The sequence below is a fragment of the Lepidothrix coronata genome, unplaced genomic scaffold (genome assembly GCF_001604755.1).
Source record: "Lepidothrix coronata isolate B3197 unplaced genomic scaffold, Lepidothrix_coronata-1.0 Scaffold17, whole genome shotgun sequence".
NCBI lineage: Eukaryota > Metazoa > Chordata > Aves > Passeriformes > Pipridae > Lepidothrix > Lepidothrix coronata.
The window spans coordinates 8,084,669-8,111,710 of NW_016690197.1; the positions used below are offsets into that span (position 1 = coordinate 8,084,669).

General features: G+C 44.6%; 2 protein-coding genes across 3 annotated transcripts; both read right to left on the reverse strand.

Moving 5' to 3' along the window:
- Positions 1–536: 536 nt before the first annotated feature.
- LOC108493553 (neurotrypsin-like) lies at positions 537–18,065 on the reverse strand. Of its 2 annotated transcripts, none has more exons than XM_017807113.1 (16): positions 17,953–18,065; positions 16,473–16,663; positions 14,368–14,413; positions 12,738–12,974; positions 11,290–11,413; positions 10,393–10,568; positions 9,742–9,889; positions 8,724–8,902; positions 8,171–8,312; positions 7,433–7,635; positions 6,321–6,462; positions 5,864–6,069; positions 5,227–5,305; positions 4,857–4,979; positions 4,050–4,330; positions 537–2,551 (listed from the first exon to the last, which is right to left on the reverse strand). In XM_017807113.1, the coding sequence occupies exons 2-16, from the start codon at positions 16,542–16,544 to the stop codon at positions 2,241–2,243; spliced, it is 2,469 nt and encodes an 822-aa protein (XP_017662602.1). In that variant the 5' UTR covers positions 16,545–16,663; positions 17,953–18,065; the 3' UTR covers positions 537–2,240. The 2 variants fall into 2 exon arrangements, with proteins under 2 accessions (XP_017662602.1, XP_017662601.1); XM_017807112.1 differs by lacking the exon at positions 17,953–18,065 and adding an exon at positions 16,828–16,881.
- Positions 18,066–19,325: 1,260 nt separating this feature from the next.
- On the reverse strand, positions 19,326–22,711 carry CHCHD1 (coiled-coil-helix-coiled-coil-helix domain containing 1). Its single transcript, XM_017807115.1, has 3 exons — positions 22,561–22,711; positions 21,989–22,107; positions 19,326–21,330 (listed from the first exon to the last, which is right to left on the reverse strand). The coding sequence occupies exons 1-3, from the start codon at positions 22,700–22,702 to the stop codon at positions 21,220–21,222; spliced, it is 372 nt and encodes a 123-aa protein (XP_017662604.1). The 5' UTR covers positions 22,703–22,711; the 3' UTR covers positions 19,326–21,219.
- Between the last annotated feature and the right edge of the window lie 4,331 nt (positions 22,712–27,042).

Below are 27,042 nucleotides of genomic sequence, written 5' to 3' on the forward strand. Positions count from 1 at the left end.
GCTTGCATCTTAGAGGCTCTCTGCCAGCAGCCATAGGACAACACAGCCAGCGTGGAGCCAGGCACAGCACTGCCAAGGGATCAAGCCTGGCACTTCAGACAGGGTTACCAGCACAAGCTGCACTGAAGACACTCTGGACCTCGAGAAGAGGCACAAACAGATCAGGTTTGTCTCCAAGGCCAGGTTGCAGGGGTTCTGACATTGCATGTTTTAAAGATTTCTACAATTCTTTGTTAAAATAAAGTTTCCAAGCAGGATCTTTAAACAGTCCATTCCAATACTGGTAACCCAACTTTTCTATAACCTCTGGAGAGGGGTTATAGAACCATAACCCTGGAGAGGGTAAATGGAACTGTTTAGTTTAGCATTCTCACACAAAAATCAGCCAGGTCAGCTATTTTACAGAAGACAAATTAAAGCTTTAGGCAATCACTACTTATTGAATCCAAGGTGATTTCTAGAACTCTGTCACCACATGCCCTGTAACATGACAAGGCTAATCCACAGGCTGTGCTCTGCCCTCTGTTCTTGCCTTTGTAATGCCTAGATACTGAACACCTCAGTGCCTTGAGTGCAGACCTTCCAGGCAGCAGGTCAGTGCCAGACCCAGTGATTGCCTACCCTGCAGTGCATGAGCAAACCCAAAACATGCACATCTGGCACAAGTTCCACGTGTCCCATCTTGTATTATTACTCCACGTTCGGGTCCTTTGTTACACATCAAAGCTTTCTGCTCCTGAGCAGACCTGTCTTCTCTCTGGCTTATCTATACACAGTGAGAAGACACTGTGCACTGCACAGCTGTTAATGCACTTAGCCCTTCTGTCTAGTTTTATATTTTTTTACCTACTCAAGAATAATAAATTAACTTTAAAAACTGCTTAAGGCATAAGAGGGAACTCTGTTCATTTGTTTGGATGAGATGGAAGGAAGAAATTGAAGTATTCAATAATCCCTGCTTTTTCTCGGCATTATTTCTGTTCAGGCTGAGAACTACAGCTTGTTGACAGTGCTTGCATACCCTTGAGTTAAGCCAGTTTACTCCCAATGAGAGGAATGAAAAGAGAAATAGTGCAAAGAAGAGAAAAAAAGAATGAATAGCCCAGAGGTTTCAAGAATAGGACACACTTCAGGAAAGCAGGAAGCTGCTTTGCAGCACACTTACTGTTTTTCACAAGGAGTGAGTAATTTGCTTGAGGTGTATCTATACCCCAGGAGTATTTCCACGTTTCATGGGAGAACTGTGAACACAGAGATATTAAAGACTAACAGCACAAGTAAAGGGCAGCTACTAACTGTGGTGATTAAGCTACCAAGAGGAAGTCCCCACAGTGCTGTTAAATCATGATTCAACACCTGAATGTTTGAGATTAACATTACATTTGGATTTAAAGAAAAATAACATGTCTATTCAGCCACCTGAGGTCGTATTTTTAAGTTCTTCACAGTAATCATAAGGGCAAGAAACCTACTGTCTCTTAAAAATGAAGATTTACTCCCACACCAACAACTTGCTACTTTAAGGAAGCAAGAAAACAAACACACACAAAGAACCACTATAGTGAGAAAGCAGCAAAAAAAACATAGCATCTGGCAGCTAGAAATGTGTGACAGAGGATTACAGCAGAAAGGACAAGCATCTCTTAGCAGGGGCAGACACTTGAAAGGGATCATATGGAAGCAGACATACTATCCAGAAGAGAAAAGGTTCCCCCTAGAGACATAACAGGGAAGAAAAAAACCCCAGCTCAGCTCAAATCTTCTGATTCCTGGAATTGAAGAGAGCTGTTATGAAAAAATATCTGAAGATTTCCACTGTGCCAGCACCCGGTGCCATCTTCCAAGCATCTCACCTCTCCTTGCAGCATTTTTCAACTGTCCAAACATACAAACAGGAATAGATTTTCAGTGGCAGGTATCTCTCTGCTTCTACTATTTCTGTGTGCCAGGGCAAAGGAACAAGTGTCACTGCATTACAGGACTCAGATACTTAGGGCAACGTATACTTATCATTGTTACCAGTGTGCACCTGCTTTCTCTGCTTACAGATTACAGACTAAAGTGAAATCAAAGACTTTAAAGCATCAGTCATAACTGGTTTTCTTCCAGCTCTACATCAGAGTCCTTTGCCAGTGTCCAATGACAAAATAAATCTCCATCAGTCACAACCAGAAGCCACAGCCTTCTGCTGCTGCAGGGCAAAAGGACCATAGGCTGAAGTTCCTAGAGCCCAGTCATTTTCATTTTAGCTTGGTCACTCTCTTGATCCAGGGTACAAATTTGCTGACCTTTGTGTACACACCGGGTGAATCCTTCCGACCACAGCCATACCCCCAGGAAGTGATGCCCAAAATGATCCAGCGCCCATTTGACCTCTGACACATGAGTGGCCCTCCACTGTCCCCTTGACAGCTGTCCACTCGTTTATCTTCAGAGAGGTTCCCGGCACAAATCATGCGGTTAGTGAACTTCTGCCCGTAGCGGACCTCACAGTCTTCCCGTGGGAGAAGAGGCACCACCCCCTGCAGCAGCGTTCTTGAATAGGACTTCCCTGGAACAGAACAGACCAGCCAGACTGATTCATGTGCAGACTACAGCAGCGACCTGGAGCAACAGTGCTCCCTACAAAAACTTGTACACTTCATGTCAAGTCTGCAGCACAGAAATACGCTGAGCTCAGCATCTCTGAACCACCAGAACTGCAGAAAACAGTGATGCCAAGCCAGACCACAAAAAAAGAGCTGTAAGATCAAAGATATGGGGAAGAGGTTTGGAGAAAAAGGTTAGATCAAAGGATGAGTCTTACTCCTGGTTCTGCCAACAAGCAACTTGAACCTTATTCAATTTATTTCACCTCTCAGAACCTCCACTTCCTCCTCAGTAAAACAAGGACAGTGTTTTCTCAAGTGAATAAATGCAGTAATAACTGTGAAGTGCTCAATCCTCAGAGAAGTTTTAGAAGATGTTTCAGAGGCATTCAAATATTATTCAAAAGGAGCTCACTTCATCTTTGGCCAGATTTGTCTCTATTTGATCAAATCTCTTTATTACCCCAAGGTTGCTCAGAACATAAGGCTCATGTGCTATATTAGAGTATGACCTTTCTGTGCTCAAGGTTTATGTAAGTTCACAAGGTAGTAGGTAACTGCTCCTCTCTTGGAAAGCTGGGTGTTGTGCGTGGGAGGGATTCTAGCCACTAAGCCCTAGCCCAGCTTAAGTTAGTTACATGGCTAAGTTGCTCCTTGATCCTTGCCAGACATCCTGAAGTGACATGTGCAACTGGCACAACTGACTCCAAAGGCAAATGTGTACTTGCAGTTAAACAGTTGGGGTAATAGCTGGAGAAAAAGCTGGTAAGGATGGGCAAGACCAAAGTCAACAGACAAGCTCCTGGGGCTTTTGACAGCAAGTCTTGATAAACATATGGCTTTGCTCCAGTCATAGCAGACACCCCAGAAAGGCATCCCAGCTCTCTTTAACCTAGGAAGCTTCATAGCAACGTGCTCAGTGGACAGGTACAAGCTGTTTTGAATCCAGTGCAGAAACCAGCCTCAGAGCTCATCTGTCCCTGCAGCAATATTGAGGGAGGTTGAGTTTGAGAGAGATTCCTTCCACCTCACTTCCAAGCCCCACTTCACTACTACAGTATCATGAAGAAGGCAGGAGATCAGGGAAACATGAGGGCTTCCCACAGGCTTGATATAGCAGCTCTGCACAGGCTCCCTAAGGGGTCTGCTGTAGACAAAAACATGTGCAGAAATGGGAAGAAAGAGAGGACTGTGGCCAGACAGCAGCATTGGTCTCTGCTTCAGAGTGATGTTATGGAAACCAAAGCTTCCACCATGAGCAGACTTGAGAAGCCTCAAAATCAGAAGACAACACAATGGCACAAAAACCACCTCAGCTCCCCACTCCTAAACACCACACACTGGCACAGACAATGGAAGCAGTGAGAACACAGCCTTGAGCTGATATAAATTAATGGCCCATATAGGCTTCTGAACCCAGACTCCTCCACCTTTCTTGCCCCTCAAAGCACCGCCACTCACCTGTGTCTCCCCAGCCGGAGATGATACAGGCTTGCCTGTTGATGTCAGACCTCTCTTTCCTGTCGGGCAGGCAGACGGGCAGAACATGGCGATTGAAGGACAGACAGTGCCCTTCTCTGCCCCTCACCCGGACCAGGGCTATGTCATTGTCATTGCTGCCAGCCCAGTAGTTCCTGTGCAGGACAATCCGCTCCACAGGCAGCTCCCTCTCAAACTCATCCTTCACACCTGTGTGGTAATCGCCCACCCGCAGCAGGTAGCGCCGCACATCAACACCGAACCTGGAGAAAAAGAGACTCAGGATCTCCTACTAAGAGGGAAACAAGTCTCAGTTGCTATGAGACTGAACCACCTCCTCACACCACACTGATAAATCAGTGCCAGCTGCAGGACCGTGGGACCTCTTTAGCAGATCTGATCATGCCAGCTGTTGCAGTCAATGGGTGTCCCCAGTCACCATCTACCATGCACAGGACTTTTTTCCTATTAAGATGGCTATAATAGTTACAACAGGGTTGTGAACTGATCTGTTCACAGTTCTATAAAGCACTTAAGAATGGCAAAATGCTGGTTCCCTTTAAGCTGTAAAGCCTCAGAGCTAAAAGGCCGGGTGTAAGCAGTGAAGGATAAAGCAAGTCAATGTTGAGTCATCCCCACAAGTACTCCAAGATCACACAGATCATAACCTGAAGGTCTTGGTTTATAAACTCTGCTCATGTGGTTCCACTGGGCTGGGAGAATAAACTCATATGAGGTTATCTTGTTCATCACTGAGTATCCCTCGGGGCTCCCCACTCCCAAACACACCTTTTGAAGCAGTGGGCTGCAGTCACCACCCAGCAGCTGCTGATCACTGTTGCCCCACACAGCAGGCGAGTATCTCGACGAAAACCCTTCAGCCGAAGTGAGGCCTGCCATGGCCAACCGCCTCTGAAGGAGAAACAGAGAAATAACAGATGTCACACACATGGGAGCTGTTTTCCTTTCTTCCCATCCACTCTGCCCCATCTGGGCTCAGCTGGTGTGCATTCTTCCCTAGATAAGCCCACTGGTTCAAATCAAGTTCAAAAATCACCAGTGAAAATGCATCAATGTACTCAACATTTGCCAGGCAATTTCCAGAGCCTGATAGAAAGCCAGAATCAGTCTGGCTCTCTCAACAATTACAGGGTAGTACCTGGGAGACTTGTTTCCACCTATGATCCTTTTCTTGCGACGGTGGAGAAGGCGCATCCCACACACACCAGACTCTGGACCTGCACAGCGAAGTTAGAGCAGTTGTGTAGGGACCTTCAGCTTAAGTATCAGCATTGCTGTCACAGAGCCAAATACCATTCACCTTCCCCGAGGGCATTAATCCTCAAGGTAATCGACTGCACTGTGTTGTGCATGTGGAATTCATTGAAGATTTGGTCTCATAGATTTCTGCAGTTTCAGTGGAGGTGCTTACCTGCAGTCTCTATGGTCTTATGCCAAGAATGGGACCTAGACCTACACATATATTGTCAGTCCTCTAAATATCAAAGCTTGCTCATGGTTGCAGGGTTCTAAGGAAGGGTACTTTGCTGTGGGGAAGTTCTGCAGGCTCAAAGGCCTGACATGGGTGGAGCTTCTCAGACTAGTCTGGAGCACCCTGTGCTCCTAAGAAGAGACAATGAAAACAAGGAAAAAGTAGGAGATGCAGGACAGGATATGCTTATTTTGTAGGTGCAGTTTCAGCCAGAGACAAGAATGACAGGGAAAAATCATAAAAACATGCAGAGATCCTACAACTGGAGCACCAGGTTCTTGCATAGAAGAAATGGGCATGTCACCTGTTCTTCTGATATCTTGGACCTTCTCTTCCACGTAGTCACAGATCACACCAGCATCCTCACTGTGCCAGCAGCTGTGAATCGTGGTGTCAGACCTGGCACACTGCCCCAGGGTGTGCTCCGTGCCACTGCATTCTATGTTGTCCAGATGGATGGGCCCATGGCCTTCACCAAAATAAGCCATTGCTCTGGCTTTTGCGGTACCACTGCAATTAGAGAGAGGGTGGCTAATCTGCAGTAAGCAGGAGGCAAGTGAACCTGAGGCACCAGCACACTTTAAGAGGAGTAATACTTATGTGTCACTGCACACACAGACAGTAGTACAGTGAGAACAGGACCCTACTCCCTCATGCATATGCCAAAACTAAGAAACGAAGCCCTGAGAAACAAGTCCAGAAAGAAGTGCTCCCCCTGAGAGCTGTTTCTATCTGTAGGACGCATGTACCACAGCTCTTACCTGAACCCCAGTTGCCTGCAAACCACTGTGGCATCTCTGTCCGTCCAGTCATCATCACAGACACTGCCCCACTGCCCATTCAGTAACACCTCAACTCGTCCCTCCTTGGTGCTTTCTCCATCCACCAGCCGTATGGGAGGCCCTGAAGGAAAAAACACATGGGTTGCTGCAAGCAAAACCACCAGAAGTGTCAGGTGTCCAAAACTTGGGTTCTACAGAAAAAGATGTATCCCAGACATCAGTAAGCTTAAAACAAAAAGATTAGAAAAAAAAGAAAAAGAATAAAGAAGTATGTCTATATGAAGACATTTTACCTCTGTGCTGAATCAGAAGACTACATACATAATAATTTATTTAATACATACTGGAAATCATCAGTGGATCATATTCTGAAAGCTGAGTAAAGAGGAGAACAAGAACAGAAGGAAAGTTATTAACTCCTGAGCCAAGAGTAGACAAGCTTAAACATGCCTGGGAAAGAAATCTATTAAATTATAAAACTATTACAGTACTCTAAGCAAGAGAAGAGTTCTACATCCAGGAAAAACAAAAATGTTGGATGTCAACTATTTCAATAACAAATGTCTGACAAACTGGAAAGTCTCCCATAGTAAAGAAAAGGGAGAGTATTGGGCATTACATAAATGAGGACATTATGCTAACTTGAAATACCCTCATAATTTGAATTAAAAGTGTGCCATCCACACAAGGACGTGCAAATTTTCACAACACAGCCTCTTGCATCCAAAGTCCTCTTGTCTTGACAAGGTGTGACACTACTGTAACTACACCAGTTTCCTAAAGGGTCTAGTTAAAGGAGTCCCTTGAAAAAGGGGTCCCTGCATACAAAGGCATCCACTGTCCCTCAGCCCCTCAGGATTGTTTCATAGGCTGCCAACACAACTCTCTCCAGTTTCCATTTATCTGCTGGTCTGGCTGTAGGTCTGGTGGAGCCACAGCTCTATGGCCCTGCCCCAAGACAGCCAGGGCTCATTCCTCCTCAGAAAGCAGACCCCTCGTTGAAACAGCGCAGGGAAAACTCCCACATCTGCCAGAGCCTCCAAGGGAACAGACACTTTCCCACCATCCAGGGCAAGGGCAAGGTGAGTTACCCAGGCTGCCATCCATGACTGTGTTGCTTTCTGGGGAACAGCGGACTCCCAGATCTTCAGCATGTGAGCAGTCATGCTGTCCCCAGTTGCTGTGGGGACAGTCCAGGAGGGACAGCTCTGTCCCCACACATGCCACATCATCCAGTAAGATAAAGCCTTGGCCAGCAGCATAGTCCCCTTCAGAGGCCAGGGCAGCAGGACCACTAGAGGAAGGAAACAGAACACAACACAAAATTCATTAAAACTCTAAATGCCACAGAGGGACCCAAGCTCAGACCCAAACAGAAACTCCCCTGCAGAGCTTAACTATGATACTGGAGCCTCCTGACCTGAACCCCTCAGCAACACACAAAATGGCAACCAAGCACCTTCACCTCTCACCAGCTTCGGTTTTCAGGGAGGCCTGCTCAGACCAGTCCATTTTTTAATGTCTGATCAAAGGCACAGTAATAGTACAGAGGGCCAGCAGAGGCTGTTTTGCAAACATGACAGCAGGTACATCAATTTGGGGAGGGGCTAGCAGAGAAGGCATCAAAAATATCAATATTTAAATAATTCTACTTCTTTTTATAGGAACCAGCTACCTGGAATTGAAATGCAGAAAGCTGTATAATGGTAATAAACCTTCTAGTAAAGACAGCATTGAAGGATTAAGGTCCAGCCTATCCCAGTGAAGGGTGATGGAATCTAAACCTTGAAATTAGGAAGCACAGACACTACACAGGCTCTCAGTCCTACCTGAAGCCCAGCTGCCTGCAGACCACCTGGGCACCAAGGTCTGTCCAGCCATCATCACAAACTGTGCCCCAGTCTCCATTGTAATAAACTTCTACCCTGCCTTCGCTGGGGCTGCGGCCACCAGCCAGCCTGACAGTGCCCTCTGCAAGGGGGAGAGAAGGAAAGGTCAGCACTCTGCAGGGGGGAAAAGAAACAGCCTGTGCACCATTGCTAAGTCTCTGTGCAGCTCATGACCAAAAGAAACCAAAGACACAGGTATCTTTGGGTACTCAAAAAAACAAATGTTCATTGTTCATGAACATGCCCATCTGTCAGGGAAGGATTCACCTCAGCTTTTCCATACCAATTGAACAAAATAATGGGAACACCCCAAAGTCTGCCTCTGGTCCATTCCCATTTGCTGCTGCTCTCTGTCTCCACATCTGGCAGCCCTTGTGGGAGCCAAACATAGAAGCTCTGCAGAACCCTGAATTAGAGGGTTACCTGCTGAGCCAGCCCCGCAATACGGGGGTACAACCGACCACATCTGACTGGCAGAGCTGTAGATCTGTACCTGTGAAAGGGTCACAGGAGACCCCAGCGTCTTCAATGTGGTCACAGTTTTGCTGTCCCCAATCACTCTTCTTGCACTGGTCAAGTGAGAGTTCATTGCCTGAGCACTGCACTTCATCCAGCAGGATTGGGCCAGATCCCTGCCCATAGTGAGCCCATGACAAGGCTTTTGGGGTCCCACTGCAAACATTACAAACACGTATGCTCAGTAAGGAAGGTCACAGTCTTGTGCCCTCAGATTCTGCCTTGCACAGGGACTCTCCTGTGCTAGGTCACTGTCCTCCCATAGATCACCCGTGTTCCTGACACAGTGGAGTTGCCATCTGTTAACAGAAATATGTTATTGGAAAGTTTGTAACAAGCCCTTCCAACAAATAACAAAAATGTGCCTGCAACATGAACGGTTCGGAGACATGGAGAGTTCTGAGGAAAATGATGTAATATTAGTCTCATTTACAATCTCAGTAACAGGTGAAACTCCCAAAGTTTGAGGGGTCTCGAACTTGAATCATCTATTTTAAATAATCCTGTACTGATGCGATTTTCAAGAATGCTCAGGATAGAACAGCTCCCAAGCACGGAATGGCACACAGAAGAATGAGGTGCTCTCTCCTGCTTTCCCGTCCAAAGAGGATAAGGGCAGTCAGTGAAACTGAAGGTGTTTAAACTTAACCAAGTAAGCAACTGCAGTCCACGCATGGAAATCACCATGACAAGTTATCACTGAGGCCAACAAGATTTGCATTAGGATATGTCTGCCAAAATAATGAACAGGGGGCAACACAAACAATCCTTAGACAGGGATGCACCAACTTTTTTTTTCACAGTATAAATCCATAAAACTGACTGGAATAAAGTACAAAATCCCTTTATAGGATGACCAGTCCAGAATTATCTCTCCCAGAGTTTCTCTGTATCTCCAATAGAAAGGGCTGGTCATACAATGAACGGACACGCTCTTATGTTCTTCATTCTGCTTAATTCTATTGCTACTCCATGACATGCAGCAGGGAAATTACCTGAGTCCCAGCTGTCTACAGACTACTTCAGCATCCCGGTCATCCCACTGGTCGTCACAGATGGTGCCCCACTTGCCATCGTGGTAAACCTCCACTCGCCCTTCAAAGCTCTCCTTCCCCCCAACAATACGCAGTGGGGCACCTACACCTGTGCTTCAAGAAAGGGAAAGAGAGCACAACAGAACAAGACAGAGACAACACACATCCAGCAGTTCAGGGTGTAGAACCACTCACTGGCCACAGGAGCTCTTGGGATGCTCTCTTACCACACCCGCCTCCCTAGACCCCCATAAGCTCCCGTGACTGCAGCCCACAGTATGGGGTACTGCTGCTCCAGGGATGGCTCTAACAGGCTGCTGTGGTGACTGGGAGTTTGCTGCCTGCAGACAAAAACCTGGCTTGATAAAAAGGGGATGTGGTCATACACAACAGTCATCTCTCAGTGACTGTAGACATATACCCATTCTGAGTATTTGGGATTGGGAAGGGATAGATAATTTTCCAGTGGAAGGAAGAAAACCACCTACATAGCAAGTAAAAGAAGAACATTTTCCAATTATTTTCTCTCCATAGCTTCATGACCTTAGATTTTACATCTTATCAGCAACACTGATGGAAGAACCAGGGAGCAAACCTCCCCTGGATATTTACCTTCTGGAGGAACACAAGTTACTGTGGCACTCCCCTGTTTACAAGCTCCTGACACAGCTTCCTGATAGCCACACTGCAGCAGAGCTTTCTCATCCCCATGGCAGTTTGCTGACTGTAGGTGCAGGGGAACAGGCCATGGTCCAGGATGACTTTTCTTCCCAACTGTGCCGATCTCACTGGTACAGAGAATGCAACAGAGCAATGAAATGCTGTAGCACAGCTTGACTTACAACTTCCCTCAGTGTTGTGACTCTCCAGTCTAGTTGTGACATCTCACTTCCCAGTGTGCCCAGTTGATTGGAAGGGCATAAAGGAGTGGTCACTTACAGTCTAATGGGAAAGCACAAGCAAAAACAAAGCACTTCCCACCACCTAACCCTTTTGTGTGCCTACTTACTGCAGAGGAGCTCGTGTAGACAGAAATGGCACCCTCATTTGAGAGCAATGAACAAACCCATCAATAGACTCAAACATCCAAATATCTGATTCACCTTCTTCCTTCTATGTGGACCTTATCTCCTTGCTTTTTGGAAGTTTGAACGTCCAAATCGCAGATACCCAAAGAGAGTTCATACTCTTAAAATTTCTATTAGATCACTACTGTAAGTGCAGCTGGTGATAGTAAAAAGGGGATGCAATCTCACAGCTTACTCATCACAGTCTGGAGTATGAAGGAGAAAATATTGTTTTAAAAAATTCTTGCAAATGCTGATTGGGTTGGGCATAGCCACAGAAAGAAAACAGTAGGAAAGGACCCTGTAAAGTGGAAAACTGGACCACAAAACAAACTCGTTTCCCCCAGCCAACACACTGTGCCCCAAGGACTGTAACCACAGATGCTTTTCTTTCAAAAGCCACACGAGCATGTAACTCTTGCAACCAGACTGAGGTTCCCACCTGAGACCTAGTTGCCTGCAGACAACACTGGCATCCCAGTCAGTCCAGTGGTCAGCACAGATGGTACCCCAGAGTCCACTGAAGTACAGCTCCACACTACTATCTTCAGCCAACCGCACAGCACCTTCCAAAAGAGATAAAAAAACAAAAAACCCAGCTGCTATCTGCTGATGGAAGTTTCAGACCAGCAAGTCTTGGACTTGCATGTAGTTGTGCTGAACTGCACTTGGCTTCTCTCATCTTTGTTTTGCTTGTGCTGGCACTAAAGTGACTTGTATGAACGAGTGTGGGATGTGGCAGCCTCCCAGTTCCAGCAATGGCTGCTCAGGAGCATGGCTGGTGCTATGCTGGTGCTATGGTTCTTTTCAAAGCCATGGTAATATCAGAAGGAAACTTGGCTTCTGCCACAGCTCCTGGATTCTCCTTCTGCAAAATGGGGTGATTTTACATGCTACCTTGAAAAAGTGTATGGAAATGACAGGCTCTCCAATTACTTCTGACACTCCACTGATCTATTTCTGTCAACCACTTCACCTGTATGAGTCACGGTTGCTAGAGCAAGATGTTCAGTAACAGCACCTGAATCCTCTTTAATTTCTCTAAGAAAAGCAAGTGCCAGTGTAAATGCCTTCATCACAAATATCTGCCACTGTTTAGACAGCACATCTCCTAGCTCAGTTATGTACTTGGAGAAGGACACACCTTCTGTCTGTAGTACCTCAGTGCAGGCACACAGCACCACTACACTTGAATCCTTCCCTTTAACAAAGCCATCTTTAAAAGCACATCCACTGGCAAGGGAAAAGACTCTGTCAATTCATTTATTAAACTGGGGCTTCAACTGTTCTGCAAAATGTAGGAAAGGCAAGGAAGGTCAGAAAACGTGAGGACATTTTCAAGAATGCTGCATGGCAGCCAGTGCATTAAAAGAGCTCAGCTCTCTTGCTTGCCTCAAAGTAAGCAGCAGTCCTTGTGTCAGCACTGAGGAAGTTTAACACAAGCCTATGACCTATCTTGCTATAGAAGATTTACAAACCTACCCACAGATTTTTTCTTGTTATATTTGAACTGCTACACTTACATGAGGAATGCTCTGATACGGATACTTAAGGAGCAGGAGTGGGTTGTTTTCCACATAACTTAAACTGTTTTCAAAGCAGCATAAGTTAGCAGGAAAAAAAAAAAGTCTCCTTGTATGAGAATAAAACATCTATACAAGGCATTACAGCTACAGCAGCTTAAATCCACCCCCTACTATATACAGACGTTCTTCTCCCACACGGGCTGGCCTCTAGTACTAATTATTTCAACAATTCGGAACAGTTACTGTACTGTGCTTCTTTCACAGGGTGTTCCACCTGCCACTTGCAAGTCTGTGCAGCACACATTTCTGGCCTGAGCCCCTGAGCAGTGCTGCCTGGCCACTGGCAGAGACTCACAGCCCTTACCTTGGTTACAGTCACAGTTGGACCAGCCGATGGCCCCTGACGAGAGCCGGTAGAAGCACCAGGGTGTCGTTCCCCCATCTGGGTTCCTGCAGTGGTTGTGGTCCCCCAGGCCACGGTCTGGGTACTGCTGGACATAATCGGGGAACTCTGCCCAGTTGAGGCACTCTGCCCCGGCCTCAGTGACCGCCAGCGAGCCATTGTAATAGCCCAGGGGTCCGACAGCACACCCGCTGGATGCTGCACACAGGAAGGGAGCTGTTAGCATCACCTAAGGCACCACACACTGAAGTTCAGTGGGGGGGGTACCAGCTGGTTATCTGAAACACCTCCTGTGTCTGCAGTCTCCATTCATTGCTTGATTTCAGTTCTATCACTCTTCAAGGCAACTGCTCAAAGAATGTTTATAATACTCACTGTCTAAACCACAATTTGATCTGAAGTAAAGAACTACTCAGACAGACCTTTGAAAAGTGTTAAATCTGGGCCCAAACATGGACAATTTGAACTGGTTCCCATTACTGTACATCCAATACATGTACTCATTTCGGAGCACCACTTAAGCGTGGTACACTCCACCAATTCCTTCCCCACTTACCTGAATAAGATACTCTCAAATTTGATCCTAGGCTCTCTAGAACATTAATTGCCTGTCCAAATTGAGTGAAAATGAGAAGAGTTTAAAATTAGCTATAATTTCATTCTATAAAGCAGGGTGGTGGGAATTGCCATTGTATTTCATTTTATATATGTTCCCTACACACATCAGTATCACAAACTGGCTTATCTGAACTTGGCCAATGTATAGGAAGGGAAAGAGAACTTATTCTGGGGGGAAAGTGTAGGTGCCAATGTTCCAGTGGCCATGTGAAATATCTAATGTAAAAACAGCAAATAATTAATTTAATATGCTCTTTAACAAAAGAAGAAATCTCTCCATTCATTACCCTGAAATTAAAAGAGGGAAAACAGACCCAGGTTCTGCGTGAGGGTGGACTTTTTACAGTCCATAACAAGGGAAGAGTAGACTGAGAAAGGGACAACAGTTACAGCTCTATTCACTGAATAAACAAAAAGAAGATAACACTTTCAGAAAACCCTTCTGCAGTAAGGACACATGGGGCAAAGAGTAAGGGTAGAAAGAAGCTTTGCATCATGTCATTTGCCTCCTAGCCACTGCCAAGCACAATAAGAAGAGGTGGGAAGCGACAACTGAAGGTTAAATGCAAGGTACGAAACGAGAAGCAGTAGCAGGTAGGTGTCTGGAAAACATACCGTATGCTTGGCATCAGCAGGGACCCTCAGAGGGGGGTGTATGAAAATTCAGTAGTTATTAGAGCAGAGGAAAGGTGAATATGCAAAAAAGACCAAGGCCTTCAGAGAAACAGATGAAAAGAAAAGAATATGTGGGAGGAGCAGGGAACTGCAAGAGCATTAGACACGAAGACACAAAAGTGGTCTGGCCATGTTGCTGAAAGAGATAAACAGACATTGAGGCAACAGAAAAGACTGAAGAAGTGATGGAAAAAAGGAATAAGGCCAAGTAGCAGTGGTTTATCATGCCTATGGTCTCAGATCACCACTGCAGGAAAGAATCTGCCCAATGACTGAATTAATAACTTCTTGTTCTTACCTGCACTCTGCAAATGGTTTTGGTTGGGCTGGGATCCCAGGAGAGCCTGGGAAAAGAAGCAGAGCAAAAGCAGAGAGATGATTATCCGATGAAATAAACATGAGCATGTCCTAAAAGCAGCTCAGCTTTTTGCAGCTTTAGGCAAACACACCCTAGTAACCGGTCTCTTCCTTGCTTTCTCCATTGCTCCTCTTCTATTCTAATCATAGCTCTGTCCACTAACAGCAAAATGAATAATTACTGGTCTGCAGAGATTTACTCTAGCACTACCTTACAGGGCTCTGCTTGTTTTTTTTCCAGTAGACTTGGAAGTCTGAGATGCCTATGGAAAGGAAAGCTAGAAGAAAATCATTATTATCAGTAAGAAAAATAATGAATAACCACTCATTCTCTCTCCATTTACAGGATAAGTCATCTATGGCCACAGTAGCAGAGATATATCTACATGATAGGATGATGCCCCCAGGATACCTGTTAAAATGGTAATAAACATCTATGTACGAAGCTGGAAACATCTAAAGAAGAAAATCCAACAAGGCTTTTTGAGGATTTTGTTTTTAATACTTGAAAATATGATATGGCTTATGGTATTATCCAAATAGGGTTAAATACCTAAAAGCAAAAAATATGAAACAAAGTCCTCAAAATTCTAGCATCCTGTCTGGACTCAAAACTACATTTCCTCTTATTGGCAGTGTTTTTTTGTGGTTATAACTTCACTTTTGGCTGAGAGATAGGGATCTCAACTCAACACCACTACAAGGTGTGCAAGCAAATGCAAGATCTTCACAGACCCAGAGTGAAAGAAGAAACTGTACGTGTTTCTGCTAGCTCCTTGTAGTTTAATTAGTTTCTAAGTATTTTTAATGAACATTTCTAATATTTTTATATGAACAAAGACTTGTAATTCACAGAGCAGAAGTGTGCAGCTAAAGAATACTAGCTATTGGTAACAATTGTGGTTTTCTTCAAAATGCAGTAATTTTGCCTCTCTCAAATTTGGAATGAAACCAAATCCACTTCTGGAATAAGCAGAGGTAATTCCCACAGAAACCTGACACGAACAACACCTACTCATGTTAGATGACATTTTCAAATCAAGTTTATGAATATTGTCCAGCAGATGTTGACAACCATGGCCAAGCTCCAGCATCACCCTCCAGCAGTCAGAATGTGATACTGCATTTGGAGGATGAATTCCTGACATGGTTAGAAACAGCAGATCAGGTCTCAGGTGCTTATGCACAAGGGGATGCACAGATAAATCAGCACTTAACTGAAAAATGCTTTTCAGCCAAAAATCCATCTACCTGCATGTATCAGACTGCTGCAAGGCCACATAATGGTGTGTGAACCAACAATACTGACGGATTTCTCTGAGGATCTCAAAGTTCTTTGCAGAGAGAGGAAAGTGAGCTAAGCTGCACTTTTGTGATTGCACCAAACGGGTGACTGAGCCACAAAGCAGGTCCCTCAGCTCCTAGTTTTCAATGTACACCTGCACACACAAGTAAACCTGCAGGTGATAGAGGGATGGGTCAGACTAATAACAGGGTATATATGAGAGTCTGAACCCACTCTTTTTGGAGCCGGACCATAAACAAAAGCACTGCAGTCCAAGTAATACATTTCTCTTCTAGTGAAATATTAGTTGCTGCCAGTTCCTGTAGCAGCTTCCAAAACATCCCAACTCTGACCATCACTACCAACAAAATTAAGTGCAAACAGTCTGTGCTGCAGGCATTGCCCCAGGTCGTGTGGCTATAAATCATCTGTCCACAACAGCAAGAGGGGCAATCAGCAAAGAACGGAAACAAAGGATCTCTCCTGCCAGGGTCACTGCAGAGCCTGAGAAACATAGGAAACCCAAGCCAAAGCATCTGCAAGCCCTTGTGCATCCTGCTTTCCTGCTTTGTTTCTTTTTCTGAATTTCATATGCTCAGTGAAACAAATCTATCCCCAAACCCCCAGCCCTTCCCAGAGACCACAGCTGCCTAGATGCTCCAGAAAACATATTCCAGTAATAACAATATCCACTTACAGTGAGGATATTAAAAGAGACATGTGACTTCTTACAAGCAGATAGAAAAATAACCACTTCTTACCTCCACACATCTGAGACAGGATAGCAGACTCGAGAGCTCCACCAGGAGCCCGAGTATTTTGGAGATCTCCATCCCTCCTATAAAAAGTGGGCAGAAGGTTCCTCAAGCATCACATTCTCGTTCAGCTGCCGGGCTCTGCTTTCCCACGCTAGCCACTCCGCACCGGGGGCAGCAGGATGCCTTTTCCATTTCTAAGCAGGGAAAGCGATATAAGGGAAGGGATCAAAGTTCCCAGCAGCATCTTAGAATTTCACTTTCCCTTTCCTTTCCCCATCTCTTCTCCTTGAGTCTTCTCTTCAGGAAGGGGAAAAAGATGGGAGAGAAATAAGGGAGGGCAGCACTCCCCAGAATTTACCTAGCGCATCTGAAAGCGGCAGGAGGGAGCGCAGGCGGTGGGGCGCACCCTCAGCCCGCTCCGCTCCCCGCTGTCCCCTCCTCTGCCCAGCCTCCCCCGTGCTCCAGGTACGCGCTTCTCCCAGCGCCAGCCTCCGCCTCCCCAGCGCCCGGGCCGCCGCCCGCTCCTCTCCTGCAATGCCTCCTTCCCGCAGCTGCCTCTTCCTCCTCTCCCCGCGGCACAGAGGCTGCAGCACGGCGAGGAGCTGGGGCCGTGTCCTACTGCAAAGCCCCCGGCAACAACTGGGGAAGGAAACGGCGTGTGCGCGCACACTTGCCAGAGATTAGACTTCTTGGAAGGAATCTGGACTTTATCCCCCCACCGCTGCCTCTTCGATTACCTGCTTGCAGCTTCCCGAGGTCAGCTCTCCTCATACTTGAACCCAGGTAAATGGGACCCAGAAAACTTTATGTTAAGCAGCTTCCAGATCTCCCCATGGAAAACCCACAGGTGGCACAGCCTTCTCCAAGGTGCATTCCCAATTTTCAGCCTCCATCTTCCCCCCATGGGTATTGCCTCCAGAGATCTTTTCCATCAAGCTTCTCCTTGACCTTGGGCTTTATTTTCCCTCAATTGGCTAGGATGCTTTCCAGAGGGTTGATCATTATTGTATTACCATGAACAATCCCATGGTGGGGGGGGGTAGTGTTTTCAGCTTACTGCTCTTTCATCTGAATTAGGGTTCGAGGCTACAAGTTTTTAACACTATTAAATCTAAGAAGGGAATTGGCCCATTTGAAGCTGTTCAATCTCAGATTTTTTTTAAACGTTCCCTGTGCTTCTTCTCAGCTCAGTCTAATGGGCATTTCCTATACTTATATTCTGATTTTGGAAGGATTAACTCCTAGTATTCTCTAGCATGAAACATGAAGGTCACCTTAAGAACTGAGCTCACTTCTGGCCAAGTCTGCTAAGTAGCACTTCCAAAGACTTCGGCATAAAAACAAGGAATAGGCTGCTAAAAATCCATTGGCTTGACAAAAAGCCTTTTTTCCTCCTTCACTTATTGCCCATTACTCACTTCACTTGACAGTTTTGTGTTGCCTCATCCTCAGTCAGTCATCAAAGGCAAGGAAATTTCACTACCTGCTGGATCTTTTATAGGAGTTGCTGAGTGGTATGAAGGAGCTCTTTCTGGAGTGCATTTGGCCAAGAATTGCACTCAGTTAATTAGGAGCAAATCTCCTATATCCTCGGAGTGAGGGAGGCAGACGATCAGGGCAACAGAGGATGGAAATAGCTTAGATGCAACATCACGCTGTAACTCTCAGGCAGCACTGGTAAAAAGGGAACAAATAAAAATACAGGACTGTGTTGAAATTTAAAACCACTTGCTCCAGTGAAAACACAAGGAAAGGATATACTGGAGACACAAACAGAAAATCTACTAGCATTCAGAGCAATTTGCTCCTTAATCAGCAGTAGAAGTTATTGATGCTTCAGAACTTCAGTTCCTTCAGAACTCCCTCCCATAAGACACTCACTGTTTAGCCCTGACACATAGGCTCAAAATCTCTAGCAAAAGCCTGCATTGGATTTCTCTCACAGTAGCTTGTAATTTGCTTCCCTCTCAAAGCAAGGTTTTCCTAGATAATTTCCTAGATAAAGTAATTTTAAAGGAAACACAGGCCAGTGCACTGAAAGCAACAGAAGTCTAAGTCTGTATTCAGTTTTTGGAAGAATGATGAACTGTGGACAGATATAGTGGGGTTTGCAGTTGTCTCCTCTGTGGGGGGTCTTCTTTTGGAACTACTTCCTTCTTGCCAAGACTCCCCTGGTTTTCTGGCACATATAATGACATTTTCCTGAGAGAGGTGGATCTCAGGATTCTCAAAAGCTTCTCATGGCTACATGGCCCTCTCCAAGGCAGAGGAAGAAAAAGAAGGAAATTATACCAATATAACTACGTCAGTTTAGATCGGTAATGTATCTACAGATAAGGTAAAATAGATACTCAACTTCCTTGTATGGGCAAATTTGAAGTAGTTGTAAATATCTAAGTCCACTATTTAACACTAATCACCTTCTCACCCTGATACAAGCACAGTTCTATTAAAATAAGCCTGTGATTCCCTACAGAGTCTTTCTGTTTTGATTTTTCCAGATTATTCTGTATTGAATTTTGGAACAAGAAGTACCATCTTCTAAAATGTTCTTGGCTCTCTGGAATTCAACCCATTTCTCCTGAACTGGCAGGACTACCATTCATCAAGACCAGCTGAAATACTAATGCTTCCTCCACAGAGATCTTCAGTGAAAGCCTAAAAAGAGAGGTAGTTAACAGCAATCGTACCAAGGCTGGTATAATACTCAAGATGTAAGGAACAGGAATAAGATCAAGGAATTCCAGCAGATTTGCTTAAATCCTGTAAATCCGACTTAGGAGGGTAGAACAGCTAGTCAGCTTTTGTTTAATTCTTTCCCCACCACGCAATCACATACAGGTCTCTGCAGCAATGTTCTTAACCAGTGGGCTCAGCACCAGAACCCAGTTTTATTCCCCAGCAACAGCATCATGGAGCTCAGAAAGAACAGTGTCATTCCCTACAGTTACACACATGAACTATTAGTGATCTCCAATATGAGCATGTCACAGAATGCACTTAAACACCGACTATAAGTTTAACAGTGAGATACAAAACCATGGCAGCAGCTGAAATTGCCAAGGACAATCAGTAACTGGAGGGGTTTTGGTTACAGCAAGGGATCCTGAGGCAAAAGAATTGCTACAGTACTTTTAAAGGAAGCACTGTAAAACCTGGGTGCACCTGAAAAGCATTCTGTTTCCTTCTTTCTTCCTCTAAATAAATGAGGACTGGAAAACCTTAGCATAGTAATTTCAAGATTACGATAGACATGTAAAAGGTCAGACAGAAACCCAAACCCTTCACTGAATTTGTGAAGCTCACTGTGAAGCAGTATGATCCAAAAATAGCTGTTCAGATTAGTGGGAGCTGTGCAAAATTTCAGAAGTAAAACTATAAAAAGGTATTGGCTTCTCTGTTACAGCCTCTTATATAAGACAGTTCATCGCAGACAGCAGAAACAAAGTACCAGGAAGTAGCATTTCCTTTCAGTGTCTTTTGGACTGAAAATGCAGAATGTCATAGAATCAAAGTGTTTTCCAAACTTAGATGTGGACATTATGTTCTTACTGACCCCAAGTTCTCTGAAAGACCCAATTATGCCATACTAGCAACAACAGAACAAGCTTCCCTGTTTATGTACCCTCCAATCATGAGGCACTGTAAGTTATAGTTAAATGGAAATTTCTTCAATAACTTGAAACATTCACCTGACCAAAATTTATGGGATAAAACAGGTATCATCAGCCTGGGGCTCCAGAGAAGTCGGCTCCAACTCCAGCAACTCTCCAGTCACCTGTGGGTAATCTCAGTCTGTGTGTGCCTGACTCCCTTCTTCCTCTGCTTTTTCTACATGCCTGAAAGAATTACTGATATAAATGGTTATAACAGTAGTTTTCCAAGACACCGCATTTTTCTCAGCAATTAGGTACTGGTCCTGAAGTTTTGTGGTACTGTAGTGGAAAAAAAACCCCACACAGAAACTAATAATTCATTACATGATTTCAGTTACCAGTTCATGCTTGAACTTTCTCTCCCTCTTTTAGTTTTTTTTACCAAAAAACAGTGAAACATTTTGTTGTAGATTATGAGCTGCCCAAGTCAAACACCAGTCTTGCATTATTTTATTATAGTCCAGACAAAATAATTAAACTGATGTGGCACCACACCTGTGCCACCTGCAAATCAGAGTGCCTAAATCATAAGCTTCTACGTTAAAGTTATATCTGATACTTACCAATGAATTTTGTATTAACAAGGTACTTTGCTGGGGATTTTTTGCACATTTTTTTTGCACATTTTTTGTACAGCAGCAGGAATTAGGAACCAAATTGTGTATCCACTCCTGCAGAAGTACAAGCCATGAGATTACTACCAATTTTCAGCTGGCTTAGTGTTTGAACCTGAGCACTTCTCGACAGCAGCTCCAAAGCTAGGTAGAAAGCTTATATGTTAGGAAAAGTCACCCCTAAACTGTTAGGAAATGCATTTAAATGCATTTCTAAAAGGTTTTATTTAACAGTGAGGACCCGAGTAGGCTAGTTCTGGCTAGCTGAACAACATACTGCAGAAATCCTAACACTGCAAGACCCAGGAATCTCATGAACAAAATCAGCTGATACTCTGGAATCAAAAGATGGGTCAAGATCGACAGAGTAGTGCTGACAGATACCACTTGACATCAAACACTCACTCAAGTTCACTTTTCTCTTTTTTGCCAAAGACTCCAACTTTAATTGCTCGTCCACTGTCCCCTTAGTAAAGCACATTATGTATAATGTCTGATCTGAGGAAACCTCCTCAGGAGCTTGTTCACTTTGCTTGAAGGTAAGTTTCCCCTGGATGACAGAGCGTCCTCGTTTTGATTCCTGCGCTGTTTCTGAAAGACAAAAAAAACCCCAAACCCTTAGCTTATCATATACTATTATTATATTAATATGTAATATTATATAATTAGAAACATCTAATTTCCAAACAATATGAAATTTATTTTTCAAGATGTCTAGCCTTCAAAGTCAGAAACAGCCTAAAAGAGCTCCTAATTTTCAGAGAATTGAGAATTGCCATAATGACCTCACATATCCTGAAAACTGTTTGTTATGAGGATTACTGAAAACATTGGTTATTTCTCTACCAACTTGTCTCCATCCTCACTCCTGCAATCACAAAACTATTTATAGACTTATGACACTGGAATTTGGAAATCTTAACTCACCACTCTCCCCCACTGTCTAGATAACGCAGGTATTGGATCAGCTATTTCCTGACTGCATGAATCAGCAGTTGCAGAAACTTGCCTATACTGCACATCTCTCCATTTACAATATAATCCACATGTTGCATGCAACCTCAGCTCCCTCAGTCTCTCCTCACAGGACCTGTGCTCCAGACCCTTCACCAGCTTCATTGCTCAAATGAGTTACACCACCAAACAAATTGTTCAGAGAACATTATTACTGCTGGCACACAAAAAATGACTGGGGGCTTCCACTTTCCCTACTACTAGCCTTTAGGAACACAAAAGAGACTTTAATTACTTCTGCTTTTGCCACACAGTCATAGAACACCCGGATCTCCTCGGCACAAGCGGCGTCGTTGAAGTCATTCTGTTTCCAGCAGGCCATCATTACTGACATCTCCGTAATGCAGGTCGCCTCTAGAAGGGAAGGACACAACCAGAAGACTCAGGTCTTTAAGGTTTTATTCTAACAACTTCCACAGTGCATAAATCTCCAGAGAAGTTTAAGATGGAGTCGAGGCAGGTGAAAAAATGCAGCACTAAAGATCTCAGCTTTGCTTTGGGCAGAGTTGACGCCAGCACGAAGATTAGCCCCGCCGCAACCATCCAACATCTGACTGAATTCTTAAGGTACGGGCTATGCTGCAACAAAGTGTTTTATGTGCGTGGCTCACATACGGAACAGCACAAGAAGCAGACTTTGGGTTGCAGTGTGAGGAAACCATCCTTTCCACTGAGCCTGTGAACTAATTCCATGGCCCAAACCAGCCTCTCCCCCTTGCAGCCCCGCAGAACACCGGGTGTCAGCAGCACGACCCTCCCCGCGGGGGCCGGGCCCGCCTTCCCCGCCACCACTCCACGGGAACTCACCTCCCCCCTGCTCCCTGCGGTTCGCCACCTTGTCGGCGAGCGCCAGCGGGCGGGGCGGGCGGATGGCCGGGGGCCGCTTCCTCTGGCGCCACTGGCCGCTCACCCAGCGGGTGACCCAGGCGGGGTACGCGGGCCCCGCCATGTCCCGCACGGCCCGCGGCGCCTGCGCGGCCGCCCTGAGGGGCGGGCCCTGCCATCCCACCGCACGGAAAACCCGCCCCTTCCCGGTGCAACCTCCATTTACCACCCCCGTCCTGGTTATGCACGCAAAGGGTATTCCATGAAAATTAAGTAACTTCCTCACAGTTTCCGCGTTAGGCGGAACCACGCAGTAACAGCTGCAGCAGTCTGCACCCCAAAACTTTTTTCTGTGGCAAACCTAACCAAGGAAGGAGCAAACACGCTCTGCTCTTTGAAGAGAGCAGAAGAAATCATGATTGTTTCAAATAATTCAAATGGAACTCAAGGAATCACAGAATGTATGAGGTTGAAAAGGACCACAGTGGGTCATCTGATCCAACCTCGCTGCTCAAGCAGGGCTGTCCTAGAGCACATGGCACAGGACTGCGTCCAGATGGTTGAGGGAGACTCCACAACCTCTGTGGACAATCTGTTCCAGTGCAAGGTTACCCACACAGTAAAGTTTTTCCTCATATTGAAGTGGAGCTTCCTGTGCATCAGTTTCTACCCATGGCCTCTTGTCCTATTGCTTGGCAACACCAAGAAGAGCCTGGTCCATCCTCTTGGCACCCTTCCCCCTTGGATACTTACACGCTGTGATGAAGCCCCTTCTCAGTCATCTCTTCTCAAATTCTTTTGCAACTATGGAAACTTTTCTTGATGCTTCAAACTCGCATCACTTAACTCTCAGCCCCTCATCTGTCTCCATTACATTACAGCTGGATCTGTATTGCTCCTGCTGTTTCTTCCAAGAAGACACTGAAACTGCTGCTTCCAAAATGGTGGCATCGTTCCCACAGCCTCCTAGTTGGCGGTGGAAAATCCCCTTGTTGCCAGAAGTTTCTTCCCTAGGGTAGTTCTGGAAGTCCTCAACTCATCTGGCAGGTTCTGGAGCACTTACGTCCTCAGCTGAAAAAGGCAGGCAACACAGAAGGCACAGGAACATTTCAAGGGCTGGGGTACAAACAGGTCTCAGTACGGCAGGAGGGACAAGGTAGACACAGAAAACTGAAGAGTTAGACATCAAACACTGGGGACATAAAGTACTCAGATCCTTGTCATAAAGTAGTTCCTGAATAAGCCATTTTACCACTGTATCAGGGCTCTTCAGGCACCAACAATCTCCCTTTTGCACTGGAGGACATATGAAGGATCAGTTTCCTTCCATGGGTTTGAGTTCTCTGACCATATACAGAAGGCCAAACCAAAGATGTTGGAAATAATTTTTTTTTTTTTTTTGCACAGGACATTGATTTGGATTAAAATATATTCAACCTCCTAGCTATAGACATAAAAACCACTCCCCTTGCCTCTGCCTATTCAAGGAAGTTAACAAGACATTAGAAATTCTGTTAACTTGAGCTAACATCACCAGACCTATATCAGAATATTCTCAATATGGTTACTAGAATTTCCTGCATCTGCAGACAATATACTCTGGTATGTCCAATTCTATAATTATTTTTGTGTTATTTTTAAAAAAGTATATTCTTAAAGTCCAATATAAAGAGTATGAGAAGACATTTTCATGTAAAAAAAAAGATTTCTTTTGACGCTCTTTAGAAGTAAATTTCCATCTAAGGTTCAAATTCAAACACTTTATCTGGAAGTTCTGAAACATTTTGGTAAGCAGGGTGTTTCTCTAGTTCCATTTTCTCTGAAAAGACAGGAAACAAGCAATCCTTTGAGCTGGACTACTAGTAGAGAAGAAGAAAAACAAGCTGACACCTTCAAGTTAGGCTAGAGGCTTGCATTCTGCAACTCTAAACACTGGAGATCTTGCAAATCCAAGACAGGAACATGAAGTACATTTCAGTATTCCAGTTCATGTGAGGTTCAGCTACTCTTCTTTTTGCCTCTTCTAGTTACCCTTACTGATATCCACTTTTCCCTGCTGCATTTGCCACCTGCAATTCCTAACCAGACATGCACAAGAACAATAACGAGGAAAGACACAAATACTAGGACATACTCCACTCCCTGTAAATCAGCCTCCCTTTTTCTAAATTACATTAGCTAATGGTGGCAGCACCTTCAGGGACATTCACCTTCAAAAGCTGATCTCTCGTTTAAGTAATTCCAAGAAAAATGAGGCGGGGGAGGAGGGAAGGTTGAGAAATAGAAAGGCAAGCTACACAAGGAGAATTGTAATAGCTTCCTGTAAGTTACTGCTGTCTGCATTAGAATTTCCATTTTTTTTTGGTATTCAGTCAGGGATCGGAGCCTAACAAACTCCTGAGCAGGCAGAATAAGGTACCTGATGGTGTCTGCACACAACATGCAAAGATGTCTGAAGCAAGACACAATTTTACTATTAAACATGATTAATACTGAACATTTATTTTAAGGGAGAATGTGGAACTACAGAAGGGGTGTGTTACTCAATAGCCAAGTCTCTCTCTAGCCTGTATTTTGTTTAGCTGATAGCACTGAGACACTAATGGAAGGGACAGAAGTGCTGACTTTAGAGGAACAGTCAGAAACCAAATTCTCTCAGCAGTGAACCACACAGATGTTTCACTGTGAATCCTGAACGTACAACTATAAAAACCATGTGAAAGTCTAACTGCATGTACAGCTTGTTATCTTAGATCAGCATAGTTAAAGGCGAATCCTCGCCTGCATTTCAGCTAGTCAAAATCAAAATAAACCACAGATATTAAACTATGAGTATTAGATTTGAAAAGAATCTATATCACAACTGAGTAAGACCAGGTATGATGCTACAGCAAATGCGATGCCACAAATAAATACAATGCTAAAAATGCTGTAATAAAATACACCCTTAAAATGAGATTGTTGTCTTAAATACCTCTTTCAGAGGTGAGAAATTACACCATATATCTATCCTTCACTTTCTGGTTTAGCTATGTAAAGCCTCCAGATACTGCCTAACAAACAATTAGGAGATGAGGTTAAGAAATCAGTTGTATTGGGGAAAAAAGAAGAGTTGATATCCATGTCTTTTTGAACTGCCTGGATCCAGCTTCCAGGTAAATTCCAGTATATTCACACAAATTTACCCAGAATGCACCAGTTAGTCTCATATCACTTCGTAATGCCCTCACTTACCACAATTTATTCTCGACTGTCTCACCCTGACCTTCTTAACCCAATTTAATTGGAGATGCCTTAAAATTTAAAGCACCTCCACTTTAGTAGTGAAACAAACCCGTTTGGTGAGATTCCAGGTGGTTTTGACTTAACTCCTGTCTGCTGAGTTATCGGGTTTGGACAATATTAGCACTTAATGTTCTTATTAGCACAAATGCATTCACTAGCACCATGACAGATGCAATTTCTTTTATGACATGTCACACCCCGCCCCAACTCCAACACCAGCCTACTTTATCCTGAGCTCTCAATCAGATCAGCTGCAGCTGCCCTGCATTGTTCTGTCTAACTCTGTAGTTTTGAACCGCCATCCCTGATCCCTAACTCCTAGCATCTACGAAATCCAGCCATTTCCAGCAAATTACCTGATGCCTCCTTATTTGCTCAGAGATGCCAGAAACTATCATGATCTGCTCTGATCCGTTCCAAGATCCCCAGAAACATCTCTAGTTGAGACACTTGTGCATTAAACAGGTATTTTCTGCAGGACAGAATGTATATAACAGCATACAAATTACTATGCCAGTGGTGTCAGAGCTCTGGAACAAATCCTGCAGCTCCATTCTTCTCCACCCTTCCTAATCCCTCTGCAGGGCCATATATCTCTCACTGCCAGCTCTGAGACAATGAATCATAAAGAAAAGTAAAATTTGTTAATGCCTGACAGGTTTTGGCTCAGTTCATCATATCACTAAAAGGATTTTGTCTCTGATTAATATCAGCCTGTCAGTAGAGGTCTCTGGGCAGAATGACGGAATCTGCCACCCTGTATGTTTCCAATTAATACAACTTCTCAGAAGGTGCCTGGAGATCCATCAATAATCTTAATTAAATATAACCAAAGGGATGACAACTAATGATTAAGGGAGTGGCTCTCTTGGGACAATGGCTGAAGAGTGTGTATGGCAGGTCAGGAAGAGAGGCAGATGGCTGCTTGTCTAACACAGCAAAGCCTGTTTAAACACAGATGTCCCTGATGGCTGAGTTTCAATTCAATTTATCCTGTTCCCAGTCCTTTAGGAGTTACTTTTCTTCCACACCAGTTAAAACTACCCTCTGCCAAGGTGCAAGAGGGGATTTCTGCTGTAATTCTCCAGCTGCTGCATTCTGCAGATCATTTCCAGAGAAAGAGGCTCGTTCTCCTTTCCCTCTAAACATACACATTCACTGTTGCTTTGTTCTCATTCT

Excerpts from the sequence above, each read along its gene's own strand:
- CHCHD1 (XM_017807115.1), bottom strand. The coding sequence starts at position 22,702 with ATGGCGGGGCCCGCGTACCCCGCCTGGGTCACCCGCTGGGTGAGCGGC. Across the intron at positions 22,108-22,560 it reads CCGCAGGGAGCAGGGGGGAG|AGGCGACCTGCATTACGGAG; the intron begins GTGAGTTCCCGT and ends CTTCCCTTCTAG. Across the intron at positions 21,331-21,988 it reads ACTGTGTGGCAAAAGCAGAA|AAACAGCGCAGGAATCAAAA; the intron begins GTAATTAAAGTC and ends TTTGTCTTTCAG.
- LOC108493553 (XM_017807113.1), bottom strand. The coding sequence starts at position 16,544 with ATGGAGATCTCCAAAATACTCGGGCTCCTGGTGGAGCTCTCGAGTCTG. Across the intron at positions 12,975-14,367 it reads AAACCATTTGCAGAGTGCAG|CATCCAGCGGGTGTGCTGTC; the intron begins GTAAGAACAAGA and ends TCCTGTGTGCAG. Across the intron at positions 6,070-6,320 it reads TGCAGGCAACTGGGGTTCAG|TGGTACCGCAAAAGCCAGAG; the intron begins GTAAGAGCTGTG and ends CTCTAATTGCAG.